Source organism: Boleophthalmus pectinirostris, unplaced genomic scaffold, assembly GCF_026225935.1.
Source record: "Boleophthalmus pectinirostris isolate CB_2022bp ecotype Guang Dong unplaced genomic scaffold, ASM2622593v1 HiC_scaffold_6, whole genome shotgun sequence".
NCBI lineage: Eukaryota > Metazoa > Chordata > Actinopteri > Gobiiformes > Gobiidae > Boleophthalmus > Boleophthalmus pectinirostris.
Window position 1 is genome coordinate 85318 of NW_026571447.1, and position 23199 is coordinate 108516.

A 23199-nucleotide genomic window follows, 5' to 3' on the forward strand; every position below is an offset into this window, starting at 1 on the left:
AGGCTTGAACCCTGCAGGGGCTCGGAGTCAAAGCTCGGAGTCCACTCTGGTTCCACTCTGGTTCCTCTCTGGTCCCGGTCTGGTCCCTACCTGGTCCTGGTCTGGTCTCGGTCTCAGTCCCGGTCTGAGTCCCGGTCTGGTCCCGGACCTGGATCAGTCCTGGTTCAGTCCATATATGGTGGAAAATTTCGGCATCGCAGTCACAGAAGTCATGTAAATGGCCGTTAACTGTTTTTTCCATTCTTCATTTAAACGAAAACTGAAAAAAATTCATCATTATCCATTTTTTCATTTTGGATTTAAAGACAAATAATGAAGAAAACAGTTGTTTTTTTTCTTACTTTTGGTTTTATATTGAAAAACGAATGAACGAATGATACACGGATTTACCTACCAGACAAAGAAAAAAGTTAAGGAACAAGGAGATGAATAATCAAATATGTTAAATCATAGAAATTGCATTTGTAGGAAATTGAGGAAAGGTGGACCAGGGTGATTGGGGGTGATTGTTGACGGGGGAGGTAGATTTGTATTCCAGAGAGATATGGTCAATGAGCAGGTTTTTCCAATGCGTCATGCTATGCCTTGATTTCCAGTTCATGAGGATAGTTTTCTTGGCGATAGTTAGGGCTGTTTGTGTCATCTATTGTGATTATTGAAAGGTCTCCTAGAGGGCAGAGTGAGGGGGACATGAGGATGCAACAACCCATAAATGGGATATTGAGTCCGTGATTTCTTCTCAGAAGTGCCTGATGAGTGTGCAATGCCAAAAGGTGTGAATATAGACAAGGCAAGGCAAGTTTATTTGTATAGCACAATTTGTGCACAAAGTAATTCAAAGTGCTTTACAGAATAAGAAATACATTAAAATCATAATAAAAACGAATCAAAACATAAATAATCATAAAGATTAAAATTAAAAAAGAGAGACATAAATTGGAGAGAAGAGTGTGGAATGAAAACCGTTCAGTTATATGCACAGTCAAACAGAAATGTTTTGACCCTGGATTTAAACAGCGTCACAGAAGAGTCTGTCTCACGTGTTCAGGAAGACTGTTCCAGGTTTTAGCTGCATGAACCTGAAACCCTGACTCCCCTTGTTTAGTCCTGACTCTGGGCACCAGCAGGAGGCCGGTCCCTGAGGTCCTCAGAGTGTGAGATGGTTCATATGACACTAACATGTCACAGATGGACTTTGGTGCTCGGCCATGGAGAGACTTGTACAAGCAGAGCTGCTTTAAAGTCTATTCTCTGAGCTACAGAAGCCAGTGCAGAGACCTGAGCACAGGACTTATGTGCTCGTACTTCCTAGTTCGAGTAAGGACCCGAGCTGCAGCGTTCTGGATGTTCTGGATGTTCTGGATGTTCTGCAGCGTCTCACAGCTCGTTTGGAGAGACCAGTGAGCAGACCATTACAGTATCTAACCTACTGGAGACAAACGCATGGATAAGTTTCTCCAAGTCTGATTTAGACAGTAAACCTTTGATTTTTGCTATGTTTTTTAGATGGTAAAAGGCTGCAGATGTTATTGATTTGATGTGGCTGTTAAAGTTCAAGTCTGAGTCCATTATTACCCCTAGATTTCTTGCCTGATTTGAAGATTTTAGAGAGAGAGACTGGAGGTGACTGCTGACACTGTCCCTTTGTTTCTGTGGACCAAACACTATGACTTCAGTCTTGTCAGAGTTTAGCTGGAGAAAGTTGTTTTGTGTCCACACATTGATCTGTTGGATATAAGTGTCGGGACAGTTTTGTGTGCAATTCGTACAGTTAATTTCTGATATGAATCCCATTTTCAGCATTTTTTGACCAGTGTAGTGAGTTTTGTGGAGTACCTTATATTGTATGAGTTGTAGACTTGCATTTTTTGTCATAAGATAAATGTTTTTTACAGATCTGGGTCCAGAAGTCAGCATCATAGACTGAGCATAATTCCAAAGGAAATACTTTCAGAAAAAGTCCTGAGGGGCAAATTTGGAGAAAAGTGAGTAAATGTGCTATTTCCCATAATTTGAGGGTGCTGATTCCAAATATTTTGTTTACCAAGCTGAATTTGGAGTTTTAAGAATGCTAATTAGCATAATAGCATAGATGTCAGGCTAATCAAATTAAAGTTCTCTTTAAACAAAAAAAGTCCAGAAAACAAATACCAACATACTGTATATATATTTCAGGTAAAGATTATAACTCAGATAGAAGTCACCACATGACCCCTAATTAGCATACTGAAATAAAAACAAGGCTATACTGCAGCTTTTTAAAGCTAGCGTCCTTCATTTCTTTCATTTGATGAGAAGAAATTAAATAAATTCCTGATTCAGATTTCTACTAGGTTTGGATTGTAGTTGACTGCTCATTTTTATTCCTGAAAGTCATTTATCTCTGTTTGCTATTGATTGATTGATTGCATTTATATAACGCCTTTCAAGATACCCAAAGCACTTTACAATTCATTATTCAGTCACTCCACACTCGACTCAACATGACAATGACCCAAAGTACACTGCAAAAGTGGTGAAGAAATGGTTATTAGACAGCAACATTACTGTTTTGCAGTGGCCCAGCCAGAGTCCTGACTTGAATCCAACTGAGAATCTGTGGAGGGAGCTAAAGATCAGGGTGATGGCAAAGAGACCCTCCAATCTGAAAGCATTGGAGCTCACTGCTAAAGATGACTGGGCAAAAATATCAGTGGAGTGTGACGGAGCCAGTCCGTCTATGATTTTAGGTGGCGTTTTCCCCCTACACATAAATTATAAATTATGAATAACATACTTTTTAAAGCAGGGGAAATTCTCTGTAAAAAAGAAACCTTCTGAGTCCAAATACTGTGGAGAAATTGATATTTTTAAATAAAAATGAATAAAATGACCCTATTTTGCCGTGCTTATTGTGGCATATGCACAGACATAAAGTCACAAAGACACAAGCACAATCACATTACATCCTGATCTCCAATTTGTTCCTACTTTTTCTTTTAACCCGACCGTTATATCATGAACACAGACTCCAGGTTAATACATTCACACTTTATGTTGAAATCACAAACATTCAAATATTTAATCGTTCATTTATTCAGTATAAATCTTTCCATCAGAACCTCGATGATCATGTTGATTGTTCTATTTTCACTCTGCCTGTTATATATTTTTTGGCCTCTTGATGGTGCAGTGGTGCAAATGAAGCACCTTGAAGCCCTGTTAGCGGTGCATTACATACGTCACGACAAAATAGCAGTGATTGGTTAAATTTTAAAAAAGTACCCGCCTACCATTGACCGAACCAATCCTAATGCTGTAAGGTCAGGTCAAACGGTTTCCACAAAGTGAAACTGGCTCATGAATCAGGACAGTTTCACCAAATCAACCAGGAAGCTCTGTTCACCTTGGAATGCACGAACGTTATAAATGACAGCGCAGAGCGTAATGTCAAGCTCAGCATAGACTACACTGGCTTTGCTAGAGGAGAAAAAGATTATCAGAATGTTCTGCAAGTGGTTGAAGCATACAGAAAGGAAACACCAAACCTGAGAAAGAGAAAGATGTAGACAGTATGATTAATGAGTATCTATTAAGAAATGTTAAATAGTTTCTTTCTTGCAGCTTCTGCTGTGATGTGATCGCTGTATCGAACCGTTGTGGTGAAGAAGGAGCTGAGCTGAAAGGCAAATCAAATTAATTTACCGTTCACTCTATGTTCCTCTCATCACCTATGGTCATGAGCTTTGGGTAATGACTGAAAGGACGAGATCGCGGATACAAGTGGTCGAAATGAGTTTCCTCCACAGGGTGGCTGGGTGCTCCCTTAGAGATAGGGTGAGGAGCTCAATCACACAAGAGAGGCTTGGAGTAGAGCTACTGCTCCTCCACATCGAGAGGAGCCGCTGAGGCTCAGGCATCTGTTCTGGATGCCTCCTGGGTGCCTCCCTCAGGAGGTGTTCAGGGCATGTCCCACTGGAAGGAGGCCCTGAGGAAGATCCAGGACATGCTGAAGGGACTATGTCTCTTGGCTGGCCTGGGAACGCCTTGGGGTCCCTCTAGAGGAGCTGTAGGAAGTGTCTGGTGAGGAGAAACGCTGGGAGTCATTGCCTAGCCCTCTGATGCATGAATTATGAAAGCCTTGGTCAGGATTTTTTTCTTCTGTTTTTTCTTCAGTTTTTATTGTTCTCAGGACATGAAAAAAATGTTCAACTTTTTTTTTTCAAAAATATGATTTTTTTCATAAAGTTACAGAGACGTCCAATCCAGTGGACTACATGCGCCTGAGCCCTCAACATTAAACATTGTGAACTTACTGTAAAAATGAATTAACTTGTGTTCTATTGTAAAATATACAAACTCTGTTTTCTTTTTATGCTTTGAAAAACATTTCAAAAGTTTTTTTGCAAAATTCCAGCAATTTATAGGCACATTTTTTTAGGCCTGAATAAGAAAACCAATGACACTCATAACTGTGAATCTTACACTTGTGTCAAACCAACCCCAACAGGAGAAACATTACTGTGACTCTCCACAGTTCTATAAGGATGCAGGACAGTATTACCAAGCCTTTATATTAGCATATTGGAAGAAAACACAAACTGGTATTTTAGTCTCTGCATCTCGGAACACTTCTCTGTTCATCTTCTCTTAGGCTGTATGAAAGTTCGCAAAGCATCCAGGACACAGTGGCACACAGCAATGCATGCAGATGTATTTGGTCTTCCATGTGCATGCAGCATCATGGCATCTGTTTGCATTTTTCACTTTGGTGAGTTGGGGCCAGTGATATCCTGTGCCAAACCTGATCTCACGGACTACTTTAGTGACTGCTCTCCGCTTAACGGGTTGTGGGGTTCCACTGGGTCTTCCTCTTTTGCTTTGCTGGAGGGTGCCACTATTTATCAGTGCACGAGCCACAGAAGCTTTGAAGAGGAGGAGTTTCATCTTTTCCAAACCAGACATCAGGTAGAGGCGCCAGGCATTTACAATGGACACATCCAATAAATGAAAAAATACTCGGATGTACCACCTCTTGTTACGCCGTCTGTGGGGGTACATTGCTAAACAAGATCAACCCCACCCATGTGTTGATTGTAAAGGGCCACAGAAAAGTTTTTTTTTTGACATTGTTTTTTTTTCTTCTTGACCCATCTGTTGGCAACATCTTCAGGGGACTGGCCAGCTCTGCAGGTACCTGTGCCATAGATGCTTTGGTCTTTCAAGGCCTCAATGAGTGGAAGAAGTTATCAAAAAACACCTTGTGATTTCTGTATTTTATGTCATCACAAAGATGCATCACCACATCTCCAGCCATTCCCAATCCACTGATGTAACCACTACTTACAGAGCCTTGGTACACTTCGAATCTATTCATATAGCCTGAGGTTCCTGCTGTTACTCACAATTTCACTCCCCAGGGTTTGGGCTTTTTTGGTATGTATTATTTGATGGACAGTGGGCCTTTGAAAGGAATGATCTGCTGCTTCAGGGTCTGCTGCTGCCTTGAATGTCTCCTGAAGTGCCCCAAACAGTGAAGTAATTATATGGCTTGTGTTAAAAAAAATATACTCTGTGATGCATGATGTCCACTTTACTGGACACATGGTTAATTGTAATTTTCTACATATTGGACATAAAAATTTAATATTCCAAACAGATAATATCCTTCCCTAGATGTTACTGTATATCATCATATTTTTTTTTTTTACCTGTGGGGCTCTTTTAGTAGAGAAGGATTGACATGATATGCCAGCAGTGGTCAGTAGTGGTAGCTGTTTGTCGGCCATCTTGGATTCAGAGGAAATTTACTTGCAGTTACATCGACTAAACACTGAATTGACCTCAATGGACAATGGCAGCAGAGGGCGCTCTAGAGGCTGATATGTAGTTCCACCACAGAAACCAATGCATTAAAGAGAGAGTTACTTTTAAGTAGCTGTCCACTGTAGTGACCGCTATGCACCAGAGGGCTAGACTGCTGCCCCTGCAACCTGGTCCCAGATAAGCGGAAGAAAATGCATGGATGGATGGAGTTTATTATTGATGCTTTGACAAGTAGGTTACAGTGTATATATGTCTGATAATGGACAGTCATAATATAATTATACCTGCATTAAAGATTTAACTTTTCACACTTTCAAGTCTTTGAGTTCTAAATGTGTTAATTTTAAGTTACATAATGTGTTGTAGGCCCTATGTTTGTTACAATTCACAATCTCTTGCTAATTCAAAGTCCTTGAAGCACCAAAGAAATTACACTTTTGCCATGTCTCAGAAACAAATAATAATAGAGACATAAAACTGATTCCAAATGATCCGCAATGTCCATATTTCTATTCAACTTCCATTGATACCATAGGGCTAAATTAATTATTTTTGATGTTATTAAAGAAAAACTGATTTTTCTGCAAAGATTTAAGGCTTCTGCAGGAAAAAACTTCAGAGGCTCGGTGGACCCAGTAGACATCAATAGAATTTCATAAAATTTCTATGGAACTTTACTTTGGCAAGTGTAAAAAAATTTATACTAGGTACAGATAGATTTTCCAAAATTTTTCAAAAAGTTGGCAAATGATGCACCCTAATATATATATATATATATATATATATATATATATATATGTGTTTCTCACCTTCCACGGTGGTAGGTCTCTCTCACCCTCATTCAGCTCGGGTCCTCTACCAGAGGCCTGGGAGCTTGAGAGTTCTGCGCAGTATCTTTGCTGTTCCCAGTACTGCACTTTTCTGGACTGAGATGTCCATTGTTTTTCCCGGTATCTGTTGTAGCCACTCTTCCAGTTTGGGGGTTACAGCCCCGAGTGCTCCGATCACCACAGGCACCACTGATGCCTTTACTTTCCAGGCTCTCTCCAGCTCTTCCTTGAGCCCCTGGTATTTCTCTAGCTTCTCGTGTTCCTTTTTCCTGATATTACCATCGCTTGGTATTGCGATGTCAACCACCACGGCTCTGCTCTGTTTCTTATCCACCACCACTATGTCTGGTTGGTTCGCCATCACCATTCTGTCAGTCTGTATCTGGAAGTCCCACAGGATCTTGGCTCGGTCATTCTCCACAACCTTTGGAGGTGTTTCCCACCTTGATCCTGGGGTTTCCAGCCCGTACTCTGCACAGATGTTTCTGTACACTATGCCCGCCACTTGGTTATGTCGCTCCATGTATGCTTTCCCTGCCAGCATCTTACACCCCGCAGTTATGTTATGTGCTGGACTGTCTCAGGAGCCTCTTTGCACAGTCTACACCGTGGGTCTTGTCTGGTGTGGTAGATCTGGGCCTCTATTGCTCGAGTGCCCAGGGCCTGCTCCTGAGCAGCCAGGATCAGTGCCTCTGTGCTGTCCTTCAGACCAGCCCTCTCAAGCCATTGGTAGGATTTCTTGATATCAGCCACTTCAGTTATGTTCCGGTGGTACGCCCCATGTAGGGGTTTGTCCTGCCATGATGGTCCCTCCAGCACCTCTTCCTCTGGACCCCACTGTCTGAGACATTCTCTGAGCACCTCATCTGCCGGGGCCTTGTCCTTGATGTACTCAAGGAGCTTGGATGTTTCATCCTGGACAGTGGTTCCCACACTCACTAGTCCTCGGCCCCCTTCCTTCCGGCCTGCGTACAGTCTCAGGGTGCTGGATTTGGGATGGAACCCTCCATGCATGGTCAGGAGCTTTCGTGTCTTAACATCTGTGGTCTGTATCTCCTCCTTTGGCCAGCTTACAATCCCTGCAGGGTATCTGATCACTGGCAGGGCGTAGCTGTTGATTGCCTGCACCTTGTTCTTGCCATTGAGCTGGCTTCTAAGGACTTGCCTCACTCTTTGCAGGTATTTGGCCGTAGCCGCTTTCCTTGTTGCCTCTTCGAGGTTGCCACTTGCTTGTGGGATACCAAGGTACTTGTAACTGTCCTCAACGTCTGCTATTGTTCCCTCTGGGAGTGACACCCCCTCTGTGTGGACTACCTTCCCTCTCTTTGTCACCATCCTGCTACATTTCTCAAGCCCGAATGACATCCCAATGTCTGTACTGTAGATCCTTGTGGTGTGGATCAGTGAGTCGATGTCTCGCTCACTCTTAGCGTACAGCTTGATGTCATCCATGTAGAGGAGGTGACTGATGGTGGCCCCGTTTCTGAGTCGGTATCCATAGCCAGTGCGGTCGATTATTTGGCTGAGAGGGTTCAGGCCTATGCAGAACAGTAGTGGGGACAGTGAGTCTCCTTGGTATATGCCACATTTGATGGACACATGTGCAAGTGGCTTCCCCTTGGCTTCAAGGGTGGTTTTCCACAACCGCATCGAGTTCGCAATGAACGCCCTTAGAGTCCTGTTGATATTGTACAGCTTCAAGCACTCAGTGATCCATGTGTGTGGCATTGAGTCGTAGGCTTTCTTGTAATCAATCCAGGCAGTGCACAGGTTGGTCTTACGGGTTCTGCAGTCGCGGGCGACTGTTCGGTCAACCAGGAGTTGGGTGTTTGGCTCCCCTGGTGTTTTTGCCGATACCCTTCTGTGCTGCACTCATGTATTGATTCATGTGCCCACTTATCTTAGCCGCAATGATGCCTGACATGAGCTTCCATGTTGTGGAGAGACAGGTTATTGGCCGATAGTTGGATGGGACTGCACCCTCTGAAGGATCCTTTAGGATCAGGATCGTACGCCCTTGGGTTAACCATTCAGGGTGAGTCCCATCCCTTAGCAGCTGGTTCATTTGTGCTGCCAGGCGCTCGTGGAGGGCAGTGAGCTTCTTTAGCCAGTACGCATGGATCATGTCAGGGCCCGGTGCGGTCCAGTTTTTCATACCTGAGACTCTTCCCTGGATGTCTGCCACTGTGATGGTGACTGGATTCTGTTCAGGGAGGTTGCTGTGGTCTTCTCTCAGATCCACCAGCCACTGTGCATCGGTGTTATGTGATGCCTCCCTTTCCCATATGCCTTTCCAGTACCTCTCAGTCTCCAGCCTTGGTGGGTATGCTCTGCTGTTATTACCCTGCCACTGAGCGTACACTTTCGCCGGTTGTGTTGCGAACAGCCGGTTTATTCGTCTGGCCTCGTTATCTCGTGTGTACCTCTTTAGGCGGCTGGCCAAGGCTTGGAGCCTTTGTTTGGCAGTTTCGAGTGCTTCAGGTATGGGCAACTGGTTGTACCTCTTGGGCACTTGCTTTTTCATTGCACCTTTATATATATATATATATATATATATATATATATATATATATATATATATATATATATATATATATATATATATATATATATATAATCGGCTCCTCTACCAGAGGCCTGGGAGCTTGAGAGTTCCGCGCAGTATCTTTGCTCTTCCTGTTCTGCACTTTTCTGAACTGAGGTGTCCATTGTTTTTCCCAGTATCTGTTGTAGCCACTCTTCCAGTTTGGGGGTTACAGCCCCGAGTGCTCCAATCACCACAGGCACCACTGATGCCTTCACTTTCCAGGCTTTCTCCAGCTCCTCTTTGAGCCCCTGGTAGTTTCTAATGTTCCTTTTTCCTGATATGACCATCTCTTGGTATTGTGATGTTCCACCACCACGGCTCTGCTCTGTTTCTTATCCACCGCCACTATGTCTGGTTGGTCCATCACCATCCTGTCAGTCTGTATCTGGAAGTCCCACAGGATCTTGGCTCGGTCGTTCTCCACAACCTTTGGAGGTGTTTTCCACCTTGATCCTGGGGGTCTCCAGCCTGTACTCTGCACAGATGTTTCTGTACACTGTGCCCGCCACTTGGTTATGTCGCTCCATGTATGCTTTCCCTGCCAGCATCTTACACCCTGCAGTTATGTGCTGGAATGTCTCAGGAGCCTCTTTGCACAGTCTACACCGTGGGTCTTGTCTGGTGTGGGAGATCTGGGCCTCTATTGCTCGAGTGCCCAGGGCCTGCTCCTGAGCAGCCAGAATCAGTGCCTCTGTGTGTCCTTCAGACCAGCCCTCTCAAGCCATTGGTAGGATTTTTTGATATCAACCACTTCAGTTATGTTCCGGTGGTACGCCCCATGTAGGGGTTTGTCCTGCCATGATGGTCCCTCCAGCACCTCTTCCTCTGGACCCCACTGTCTGAGACATTCTCTGAGAACCTCATCTGTCGGGGCCTTGTCCTTGATGTTCTCAAGAAGCTTGGATGTTTCATCCTGGACAGTATATATATATATATATATATATATATATATATGTATGTATGTATGTATGTATGTATGTATGTATGTATGTATGTATGTATGTATGTATGTACACATTAGGGCTGGGCAGAAAAAAAAATTATCGCATTAATCACGAGTTCGAGTGTGATTAATTGAGATTGATCGATTAATTGCATGTTATACACAAACCCAATTAATGAATTAAAAAGTAGCATATAGGGCACTTTTATTGGAAATGTAAATGAAAGAGCCAAACATTTGTTGTGCAAACAGCATTTCTTTCAGAGGGGAACCTTCAGAGCCTTCAAGGTATTCAGTGAAGGCTCAAGAAAAAATATTGAATGGATTTTTGTACTACTAATAGGTGTTTTCAATATTTTTTTATTCAGTGAGTATTAAACACCACTACTAGTAATAATTTCTAGATCATTATAAACTTGGACTGATATTTCTTACAAACGGGTTAATATAATGGAATGGAAATGGACCAATCACAATTTTTCTTCCAGTGGTATCTGGGTAAATCAGTGACTCTCCCTGCAGCACTGAACTAAACAAACACCTGGTGGCTGGAACGAAGTTTGAGATTCACAGTTGTCTTAGCCAATCATATTTCATTGAGTTATGAGCGGGATCATATCACGAAATCTTCCAGGTCTTCGCGAATACACTGTATAGCGTTATGTAAGCGAGCCCACAGTGGTGAAAACTGCACTGGACACCTCTACTTGGATGCCTCAGGGGCGTCTGGAAGAAGGAGAATAAAGAGAAAGACCCGTGAACCAGAGCCCGCCACCCATTTGGAGCTAGGAGCCTCTGGAAGCTCAAAGCCCCCAGCTGGTCGCGGCCGGACCCCACGACCGGACCCCATGGCCAGACCCCGCGGCCCATGAAGACTTGGACACGTTGCATCTCACGTGGTCAGAAAAAAGTGAAAAAACTGTAAAGAAAAGAAACGCTTGCAGTGGACTTTTTCAAAATAAAAGCCAGTGAGAAACAGACGTTTACAATAAAAAAAAAAAAAAAAAATAAAAACTGCATTAACGGCATTAAAATTATTGTCGGTGATAATGAATTCATTAGTTAACGCAAAATTACACCCGGCCCTGGTGTGTTCCAACTGCAGAGGAATCACACTCCTCAAACTCCCTGGTAAGGTCTATGCCAGGGTACTGGAGAGGAGAATCCGGCCGATAGTCGAACCTCGGATCCAGGAGGAGCAGTGTGATTTTCGTCCTGGCCGTGGAACACTGGACCAGCTCTACACTCTCCATCGGGTGCTCAAGGGTTCATGGGAGTTTACCCAACCAGTCCACATGTGCTTTGTGGATCTGGAGAAGGCATTCGACCGTGTTCCTCGTGGTGTCCTGTGGGAGGTGCTCTGTGTGACCGTGTTCCTCATGGTGTCCTGTGGGGGATGCTCTGGAAGTCTGGGGTTCGGGGCCCTTTGCTAAGGGCTGTCCGGTCCCTGTATGAGAGGGAGCTGTGTTCACATTGTCGGATTTTGCCAGGGCCACCCCTGTCACCGGTTCTGTTTGGTCATTGTATTTACGGACAGAATTTCTAGGCGCAGTCAGGGGCTGGAAGGGGTCTGGTTTGGGGACCACAGGATCTCATCTCTGCTGTTTGCAGATGATGTTGTCCTGTAGGCTTCATCAGGCCAGGACCTCCAATGTGCACTGGGGCGGTTTGCAGCCGAGTGTGAAGTGGCTGGGATGAGAATCAGCTCTTAGAAGTCCGAGGCCATGGTTCTCGACCGGAAAAAGGTGGCTTGCCCTTTCCGTGTGGGTGGAGAGTCCCTGCCTCAACGGAGGAGTTCAAGTATCTCGGGGTCTTGTTCACGAGTGAGGGGAGGATGGAGCGTGAGATTGACAGGCGGATCGGTGCAGCGTCTGCAGTGATGCAGTCGGCCGCTGCTCCTCCACATGGAGAGGAGCAGCTGAGGGGACGGCATCTGTTCTGGTGCCTCCTGGGCGTCTCCCTCGGGAGGTGTTCATGTCCCACCGGGAGGAGGCCCCAGGGAAGACCCAGGACACGCTGGAGGGACTATGTCTCTGGGCTGGCCTGGGAATGCCTCAGGGTTGCCCCGGAGGAGCTGGAGGGAGTGTCTGGGGTGAAGGAAATCTGGGAGTCCCTACTTAAACTGTCGCCCCCGTGATCTGACACCGGATAAGTGGAAGAACATGGATGGATGGATGGATATATTCATAAATGATATATATTATTGATATGCAAATGAGAAGGCTTAGAACTCAAAATCCAGCTTGGTAAACAAAATATTCTGAATCAGCACCCTCAAATTATGTAAAAAAAAAAAAAAAAAAAAAAGGTTTACCGGCTTTTCCTCAAATTTGCCCTCAGGACTTCCTAGTCTATCATGAGTGAGGGAGAGATGCTGTTCCCATTTTATTGACAGTAATGATATGGTTTGTTCGGAGTGAGATATTATTCTATAAATCTTTGATAGGAGTTTTTTGGGGTTTGGGATATTGATTGATGCTGAGATTGCAGGAGAAAGGTGTAGATTTGCTGTACTAATATTAATTTTTGACTGTACTGAGGATTTGAGTTGTGAATATTCTAGAAATTGATTACTTGTGATGCCATACTCCTGGACCAGGTATGGGAATGACACCAGGGTGTTATGATGGTGTTTTATATGTGTGATGCCCTTTTGTACCCAGGAGTGAAAATTAAATGTTTTATTTTTTTGTTTGTTTGTTGTTGTTTTTTTGTGAGGGTTATTCTACGTCTAGCCAGGTGTAATCTGAGTGACTGGGGTGTTTCCACTTGTATATGTACTGTAACTGATTTGACAGAGAGTAATGATAGAAGTGTGGTGCATCTAATCCGCCTGTTGCTTTGGGTTTTTGAAATGTAGTCAGTTTGATCCTTGGTGGCTTATTTTTCCAGTAGAACTTTGTGATTATTGAGTCGACCAGGTGTTGGTGGGTTGGGTTGGAATCATTGAAAAGAGATAATTTATTTTGTGAGGTATTTTCATTTTGATTATTACTATTCTGCCCAGAATGGATAGTGGTAGATTCCTCCAGTGGTATAGATCGTTGTTTTGAGTAGTGAGGTGAAATTGAGTCCAGTCAGCTCTGACAGCCTGGAGGAAATGTTAATGCCCAAGTATGTGATGTGACCGGTGGATAAAGGAATAGGTGATGTATGGGCTGTCGCATCCCATTTGGTGTTGTGCAATGGGAGGATGGAGGATTTTGTCCAGTTTATTGAGTAGTCAGAGGTCTTAGAGATTTATTCAGTAAGGTTAATTGAATTAAGCAGGATGTCATCAGCATAGAGATTAATTGTATGTTGCATATAAGATGTTTGAAATCCTTGTATGCGGAGGTTCTAACAGATGGCTATTGCTAATGGCTCAATGAAAATGGTGAATAGGGAGGGGGGGAGTGGTGATGTTAGACCGTAGACCGTAATGACAGAGCCTGAAGGTGAAGTGTACAAAATTTTAATCCAGTCAATAAATTATTCCCCAAAGCCAAATTTGTGTAGTGTGGCGAAGAGAAATTTCCAATTTACCTTGTCAAATGCTTTCTCTGCGTCTAAGGTTGCTATGATGGAGTCTTCTTCTTATACTGGTGAGTAGTGGATTAAATTAAACAGTCTGCATGTATTATTAGATGCCTGCCTAATTTGCTGAGGATTTTTATGTCTACATTGATGAGAGAGATAGGGCGGTAGTTTGATGGTAGGGTTTGGTCTTTATTCGGTTTGGGGAGGAGTGAGATAACAGCCAAGATCATGTGTTCTGGAAATCTGGACTTTGTTTAATTTCAGTTATTGCTTTGGTGAATAGTGGTACTAAAATGGACTAAAAGTGTTTATAGAACTCAGCAGGGAAGCCATCGGGACCAGGTGCTATGTTGTTGGCATAAGGTTGAGGGCTGTGGAGAGTTCATTTTCTGCTACCGGTGAATCTAACATACCAATCTGTTCCGTATTAAGATGTGGTGTTTTGATGTTCCTGAGAAATGCGTCTATGTCTTCTTGTTTTGGATCCTGTTCAGATCATAAAAATTTCAGAATTTTTAATTTATTTCCTGTGGTGAGTTATTGAGCTTCTCTGCTATGTCTCTGATGGTGGAAACTGTATTTTTTTCTTGATTTCATTTGATTTGAATTGCCAGATATTTACCAGATTTATTGTTGTGATGAAAATTATCTTGTCGGTCTGTGAATTAAGAATTGTGTTTGTTTATTTACAATGTTTTTAAGTTGGAGTTAATATTTCCTTTAGTCACTCTGAGTTTCTTTTGTGGAATTATTAGCATTAAGTGTTTCTAATTGTTTGATCATAAGTTCTAGACTTGCTTCTTGTTTTTCTTTTTCTTTTTTACGAACAGAAAATGAAATGATTTTACCTCTTAAAACTGCTTTGCCTGTTTGCCAGAGAAGTGTGGGTGATGACTTTGGGGAATCATTTATTTCTAAGAAGGATGCCCACTCTCTTTTGATATAACTGTCAAAATCTGGGTCATTGAGAATGGATAGGTTGAAGCGCCATCTAGGGGCCTGTTTATATTGCTTGTTTATGTTCTATGTAATTGTCACTGATGATGATACGGTGAATTCTTGATTCGAAGATGTCTAATATAACTTAGTTACTGATCAGTAAGTAATCAATACGGGAGTATGAATGATGGACCAGTGAGTAAAAGGTGTATTTTCTAGTGGTTGAGTGTTGTAAGCGCCAACTATTGCCAAGACCAAAATCCTTCATGTACTGTTTTACTATTTCAGTAGATTGTCAGTGTGTTTGTTACTTGCGTTATTGGAACGGTCAAGTGATGGGTCTATGATTGTGTTAAAGTCGCCTCCGATTATGACTGGGCAGTTGAAGACATTTGAGATGGAAGAAAAGAAGGAGTAGAAAAAAGAAGGGTTATCTGTATTTGGGCCGTAGATATTGCCAATTGTTACCGGGCTATTGTTGATTGATATATTAATTATAACAAAACGCCCTTCAGGGTCTGTGATAGTTGTATTGTGGATAAAAGCTTTTTTTTTTTTTGCTTATTAATATGCTCATGCTCTTTGCTTGGAATTGTAATGAGAAGAAAAAGAGTGGGTGAATTCTGAAGTTTTAAATTTATGATGGTCAATGTGTGAGAGATGGGTTTCTTGTAATAAACAGATGTCTGCCTGTAGATTATGAAGATAACTGAGTATTTTTATTTTTGTTGTCTGGGAGCCAATGTCATGAATGTTCCAGGTTACAAAGGAAGCCATTTAAAGAGACGTTCAAACTATAAGACATACTGATGTGGATGTGTCTGCATATGCATGTAATTGTGAAAGAAAGAGTAGGGCTATGTGTGTCCATGTACTGTGTATGTGTGTCTGTGTGAGTATGTGTGTGTGTGTGTGAGCGCACAAGCATGCTGGTATGACAACAAAACAAGATGAGACTGAGGGAAAACGGTTACACCCTTATCATCAGAAGGCCCCCTAGTCAGAAAGCCCACTAGTCAGAAGGCCCTGTAGTGAGAAGGCCCACTAGTCAGAAAATCATTCCCTCTTCTATTGGTTTGTCAGCAACATTTCTCTTGAACAATTGAATGTATATTTGATGAAAGCAACAGGGAATAATCCATGGATATCAGGGAAGAATTAGTAAACTTAAATATGGGCTACATGTGTGTGCCCCAAAAGTTAGGAAACAGGAGAATGATGTAATGTTTGTGAATGAGTCGGTTCTTTGGAATGTGAATGGTTAGAACTGGATCTGATTAAAAAAAAAAAAAAAAAGAAATGAATTTTTTTCTTTCAAATTTGTAAGCATTTTAAAACTGATTAACACTGAATTAACACAAAAATCAGCAAAGAAGTCAAGGAGGCAACATCAGTTAGAGCTCAGTGAACAAAAATCATAATGTTTTATTTAGATTATGGTACTTTCAAAGGAAAACACACTCCCGCTCTCATGTTGAACCATGTTATTCAAATCTGAGCCTTTGTTATTTCTCTCCGTGATTAGTTTGTTGTTAAAACTAGTACTCACATTAGCTTCTGTCATCTGAATAAATAGTAAAAGAGTCTTTTGGACCACTCTCTGAAATGAACATGTTCAAAAAATAAGGTAATAACAAAAAAGAGGAAAAACTCTGGACTCCAGTAAGCCACAATGTAAATTGGCTAATGGCCAGTCTTTTAAAGAGTCAGAAGCAGTCATCTGTAAAGATCATGGCCAACTAAAATGGGCATAAGAATCCCTGGGGCGTGGCTAACAGTGTCCTATGCTCCTCAGAAGTCAAGTGCGGCGGCCCTCTGTGACCTCACCACTGAGGTTCTGCGAACGATCAACGCCACTGAGACGGCCATGGTTCAGCTGGGTCTGACTGAGGCTGGTCACCTTGGTAACAGCCATGCCCCCAATGGCCCCGACCACACCTCTGATCATACCTTTAGAGAGCTGGAGGAAAATGTAAGAATATATATATGTTACACAAAATTGACTCAAAATTGACTTAAGCCATGTTATAATGTTGTTCCCTCATTATAAATATACTTTGTTTTATTTTGTTTCATTCACACATGTAATCCTGCATTATTATTCTAGCCTGATTCATCAGCCGATTTCACTTCGTTTCACTTCGTAGAAACTGTCTGACCTCGCAGTGTTAGTATTTGTTCACTTGACGGTGGGCGGGTACTTTTTGTCATTTAACCAGTTGCTGCTGTTTGGTCGTGATGTATGTAATGCACCGCTAACGGGGCTAACTGGTTTATTAAGCTTTTACCAAATCCCGTAGGAAGGAAAACAGTAACGTCTTTCCCCTGGATGAAATTCCCCAAATCTTTTTTCCGGCATTAAATCCTCGATCTCAGGAATCGTTGACAACACTGAATATATGGCTCTTTGCTGATTGGCTGGTGCCCGAACTTGCACTTCCGGGGTTTTTGTGAACCGTCTAGTGTAGTGTAGAAATGAAATTGAGTGGAAGCACGAGGTGGTGCCAGCCTGGCTAATATTCTGTCTAGATCTCCAAAACTGAAAATGCTCTGTTCCACCTTGTGATATCATAAAGTGATAGTTTTCATGTTAACAGCTACCCTTTGATCAGTAGAAATTATTGAAATAGGGGAGGACTTTCTGCATTACCACCTGACATCACAAGGTGGAAGTGTTTTCCGTTTGAGAGAGCCTAAATCTGCTGGGTTTGTGTGTTAAACATGTGTGAATGAAACAAAACACAACTCCAGGTCTGTCAGCGATGAGGAAAAATTATAGTAAACTAAACTAGTTACACTGAACCTGCAATTTCAAATAGTTTCTCTCATAAATACATTGTATTTCAACATTTTTGGACATATCTCTATAGCTGCTCACTCATGAAGTCATTCGAGGAGCTGAACTACACAGATCAGGGTGTCTCTAAGGTGAACAACTAGTACACTTGTTGATCAACTAGTACACTTGTTGATTATCTGACAGTAAAATAAAAAAAATAAAAATAAAAATAAAATGATAATATACAGACCTCATACAATATATCTGCACTGGGACATTATTAAAATAATTTAGACACAGTAGCTCACACATCAAGTAAAAACAAAGTAAAAATAAAATATAGACATATGGTCATATAGACAGACCTCAGCTGTATAAACAAGGTCGTGAGGAAAAAACCTGCAAAGATGAAATAATGATTGACAGGACACAGGTTTATCTGTTACATAAGGCTGAGTTGTTGACTTTTCTAGTCTTTTATCATTTATCACTTTTATCATTTGTGTTCTTAATTTTGTTCTACTGGTTTTATCTTGTGGTATTATATATTTTATCACAATACATTCTTCCAAAATGTTCATGGTGATTATACTCCAACTTATTAGAAAATATTATAAAGTTACTTTCAAATTATCCCATTACTACGTATCTGTAGGTTTTTTTTTTTGTTTTGTTTTGTTTTGTTTTTGCATTTGCTCAAATGTTGCTCCCATAGCCTTGAAGAGCTTCATTTGGACTCCGTTAGTCCACTTCTAATATACAGATTATGGCTGAGCCATGATCCAAACCTTGTCAAAGGCTGATTTGTCTTTGATCTTAGAAGATAAGGATGGGCCTGGTTAGTATTTGGATGGAGGACTTATGGGAATACCAGTTGCAATTGGGTGCTAGTGGCTAAAACTGTTGTGTCCCTAGGCTAGACACTTCTAGAGAACTAGTGATCTGTTCTCCAGTGCCCTGCTTTATAGTGCTTTTTCTCCTATGCAGGTGTACTTGGCAGCAGGAAAGTCTTATGATCTGGAGGGGAAGCTGAGACGCTTGGAACAGAGTGCCAAGAACCGCTTTGGTGGAACGACTGATTCAGACCTGTCAGAGCTGGAGGATGTGGTGGCCCTGACGGCAGCTCGCGTTCAGAGTGCAGAGAGTGAGGTCAGTGCTAGGGGAGGTCTCCATATAAAGTGTCAAGATTATTGAGTGACAAACTTAAGTTATGATTTATTATTGACACTGTAACCAAGCAAAAATCCTGAAATCCTTAATAGGCCGGGAGCCAGGTTCACCCCTCAGGATATTTTTTGCTACCTTTTTTTCACTATTATTTCCTGTTATCTTATATCTTGGGCCATCACGAGTTGATAGGGACCAACCCCAACTCGCCCCCCAAATACTGTTTCTATTAAAAAAAATCCTACTTAATCCCATAAGTAATGGTAATGCCTGACAGTTCTGCTTTCTGCCGATTTGAGGTACAGTGAAGAACTTTGGTCATAGCAGCTGTTTCCCTCTAGATACAAAGGTCGTCTTGGGTTTAAATTGAAGCTTATAAACTTGGGAAGTTTTTCGTCTACATTTGAGGCAGTGATATATGCAATAAAATGCTTGAAAATGATCCCCTTTGGTGACAATTTGTCAGGCGGACAGACATTTTTTTTGTCTTTTGGGGGATGTTGAGGGTGATATTTGACAGTAGAAAGGCAGCAAGCCCCAGAAATTTTTTCTGCTAGTTTCCTCCATGTGTCAGGATACACCATGTAAAATTTTAGGGTTATTTGACCATGTATGCAGTTACAGTACCTTAATATTTACAGTTACATCATTTCGCAAATAGCTTTTCTTAAAAAGGGTGCTTTTTTGGGACCTGAGACTAAACGGGGCCGAGTTGGAGTTTGTCCCTATCAACTCGTTATGGCCCAAGATATAAGATAACAGGAAATAATAGTGAAAAAAGGTAGCAAAAAACATCCTGAGGGGTGTACCTAACTCCTGGCCTATAAAGCGCTTGCCTGAATGTGTCCTTGTCCTTGATGTACTTATGGATCATGGATGTTTCATCCTGGACAGTGGTTCTCACACTCACTTGTCCTCGGCCTTTTTACTTCCGGCTTGCATACAGTCTCAGGGTGCTGGATTTGGGATGGAACCCTCCATGCTGTTAAGACATAAAAGCTCCAGTCAGGAGTTTTCATGTCTTAACATCTGTGGTCTGTATGTCCTCCATTGGCCAACTTATGATTCCTGCTGATATCTGATTATAGGTAGGGCATAGCTGTATATATAGTATAACCTAACTAATCATGATTATCCACTAACCCAATAATTTTGAGATCTATAGTCAGTATATTATTTCATTTAAGAACAATATGAAATATGGAAGTTCTGTATTAACATTGTCTTTTTTCTACAGGTGTCAGATATTGAAAGTAAACTGGCGGCACTGAGCAGTGGATCCAAGAAAAAGGTAAAATCACAATAAAAAATAAGAATAGACTTGAATAGAACATGCTGTTATCATAAGCTCTCACTCTCACTGTATAACATTTCCAATGGAGGGTCTGCCGTCTGATTGTCTCCATGAAAATACAATTGTTTTATTCCACAGTATGAATTAAACATATTAATATTTATCACACGGGGTTACAGCAGTACATACAATTCAGATCTGTGGAAAGTTACCTTTATTCACAGAAGGAATTATTGTATTTTTGAGCAATATAAACTAGGACCTTACCGATATGGGTTGATATGGATCCGATAAGGAGGACAGGAGATTTCTGGATCAAATGTGATGAGACTTGGGTCTGACTCTGTTAGATTTTAAATTGGGTTTATTTAGACTACAATGTTGGAAAACAACCAGTTAGCTTTTAGTGGTTAACCTAAATGCGTGTACCCCACAGTAGTTAATTATATTTGTAAATGTGGACCATTCACACCTCTATTCACAGCTCATTTACATATGTGTCCAATATACAGTCACAATAGTCACTACAGTAGGCCAATATAGAAATATTTATGTGTGGTATCTTACAGCAGCTAAGAGCCAATCAATGTGAAAGAACAAAAAGTAGCTCCAAAACCGACACATTTGCAACACTCACTGCTCACCCAGGCACGTCTCAGATCACAAGTCTTGACTAATAATTCTTTTCATAATCCTGACTCAAAAGATCATCCATAAAAAGAATATAATCCAGCATGTTGACCGCAGCTCAGTAGTATAGTAATCTCTTCTCTGCAGTCACACTTTGATAAAAACAAACAGTAGTTTTATTGCTGGAAGTTAGCTTTAATTTATGGTCAGTATCTTAGATAAGACACTAGAGCATTTAAAGACAGTGCCTCAGTGCAACCTCAGAGCGATGCTGAGAGCTCACTGCGTCACATGATGTGACTCTGGGGGTGCATTCAGGTGCAGTATGACGTCACACACACAGACAAATTACTCCTCTGATAAATATTGATGTTGCGCCATATTTTAGGACAGTTATCTGTCTGTAAATTTGATTAAAATTGCTGTAATATAAAGAGTCTAAGCTGTATAATGAGGTATAACTTGACCATGTGGGCTACTGGCCCATATCAGATAGATTTAGGATGATAACCGATATGTATCCAAGTGCCCACATTAGCCAATAATATCAGCCAACTGTTATAGCAGTCAGGCCTTAACACCCGTAATGAATAAATGCTAGATGTACAGTATATGTTTAATGCCATGGGATGGAACATTCCTGGCAAATCAATAATATCTACACAGTTCTACTGCTTGTCTGCATGGAGATGTTATTGCTTTGCCTGCAATTTGCCACAGTATGGCATTAATATCCACTCCATGGAGACAAGCAATTGATGCCAATTGACCAATTTATTGTTTTAATTTTAAAAGCACCTGCAATTGAAAAAAGTCCAAGTTTGAAACATCTGGGGTAAATAAATGAGGTGTGAAAATGTGTCCAATGTCTAAGGTGTATGTGCGTGTTGAATAGTGACAGTCAAATATTAAGCAAAATTAAGGTTTAGAGACACTGCCAGTCTTTTTGTGTGCTTTGTGTTGCATAAGCGCTTTGTGATGTATTTCTGTAGGAAAAGTGCTCTATAAATAAAGTTTGATGGATTGATTGAAAGTGGCTGTTGTATGGCTGTCTTTGAGAAAAATTATGTCACCCATATGTTTTTGTTATAATTTGAGATCTAAATGTACATGATCTTGTGGGTTGCCATGGCTGCAACAGAATGTTAAGTCCCCTAAAATTGCCAAACTGAGGGGGAAAAGGTAACATTTTTGTAAAATCTTAAATATAATAAACTGTGTTTTAGTAAAATTAGTATTCTAACCTGTGAAGTTTAAGTTGTAAATGACATGAAATGGGCTCCAGTGTTCTGGACCAGAAGCAGCACTCACAGACTCTGTAAACCCTCTTCTCTTCTTCAGGGTTCAGTTTCTCAGAGGAAAAAGAGCACTCAGGATGTCACCACAACCAGTAAGTCTTCAAGTCACACAATCCTACAACTGGGCAGAACCTTTTTTGAACACACAACAGTAGGTTGCACTTCCTAACTTTTTTGTCCTGTTTTTTTTTTTTTTTTAAATAAATCATTCAGATATGATTTAGTTTATCTCATGTTTGTGTATTCTTAAATGTTTTGACCTTCAAATTACACTATATTTATAATTCTAAATCAGATATTACATCGACATTACTCTTCAAGTTACTCTTACTTTAGTAGTAGTTTTCTCAAATACCTTTTTATTCTTCTTGGAGTAATTTCCTGGGCCACTACTGTGTACTTCTACTTAAGTAATATTATTTAGAAGTAGCTCTTAACTTCCTGTTAATTCCTATTCCACTAACCTGTATTAAACATATGGATAACACATATATTAAATAGTTCTCCCATTTATCCCATATTGTTTGACTCAAGTGTAATGACAAATTTTTGTCTAATTACCAGGTTGTGATTTTGTCTTTTACAGAGGGATCTCCGTGGAAAAATGTCTACTGACTGAGGAGCTACTGTGGATCAACTGCAATACTTTAACTAAAATAAATACAATACTTGGTATAGAGCCCTTGTACCCACATGACAAAATCTGGGGATGCCATATTAGCAGTGGTAAATTAGCGCTAATAGACGAGTCCCCTTTTGGAGGGTTATTAGATCAGATGAAATCGTAGAGAATAATTATCTAAAAATGAATTTCCCTAAACACTAGTGACCCTTACCTGGCATGCGAGTGATATTTTAAAGATAAGAATATCATGATAAAGTTAAAAATATTTTTTGTCAATCATTTTAAAAAGTCCAACCCGTATAGTATAAAGACTCATGGCACAAGGAGTGAAGTTTTCAAGCCTTTTTTAAAATTATTATTTTTGATGATTATGGCTTACAGATAATGAAAACCCCAAATTCTTTGTCTACAAAAATTTGAATATTACAGATGATAAATTAAAAAAATGAAATGTGTGGCAGTAAGAGCATGTGGTGCCTTGATGAGCTTCAATTTGCTATCACACAGTCTTTCACAGACATCTTTCTAGTCATATGACCAATGTGCAGATGTTGTAGCATACCAAGCCTAATTCACTCAAGTCAATGCAATAAACACCCCAAATTTTCACATTGGTATATCTTTATTTTGTGATTTTAGTTCTCTAAGCACACACGCACGCACACGAGCACACACACTTTCTTTTTTTTCTAACAAAAAAGAAAAAAAAATGTTTTGAGTTATGTTGTTGGTAAAAAAAAACTAAACAAAAACAAAACACACACTTAGAAAATATAGCCCAAA

At 41.0% G+C, this 23199-nt stretch overlaps 1 protein-coding gene across 1 annotated transcript in view; it reads left to right on the plus strand.

Annotated features, from left to right (window-relative positions):
• mlpha (melanophilin a) overlaps nucleotides 1–22944 on the plus strand; it is an 88294-nt gene extending 65350 nt beyond the window's left edge. The window contains exons 15-19 of the mRNA XM_020934465.2: nucleotides 16419–16595; nucleotides 18390–18551; nucleotides 19807–19860; nucleotides 21835–21883; nucleotides 22378–22944. Of these exons, the coding sequence (XP_020790124.1) occupies nucleotides 16419–16595; nucleotides 18390–18551; nucleotides 19807–19860; nucleotides 21835–21883; nucleotides 22378–22406 (471 nt within the window). The 3' untranslated portion in view covers nucleotides 22407–22944. The remainder of the gene's footprint in view (nucleotides 1–16418; nucleotides 16596–18389; nucleotides 18552–19806; nucleotides 19861–21834; nucleotides 21884–22377) is intronic.
• Nucleotides 22945–23199: the final 255 nt, after the last annotated feature.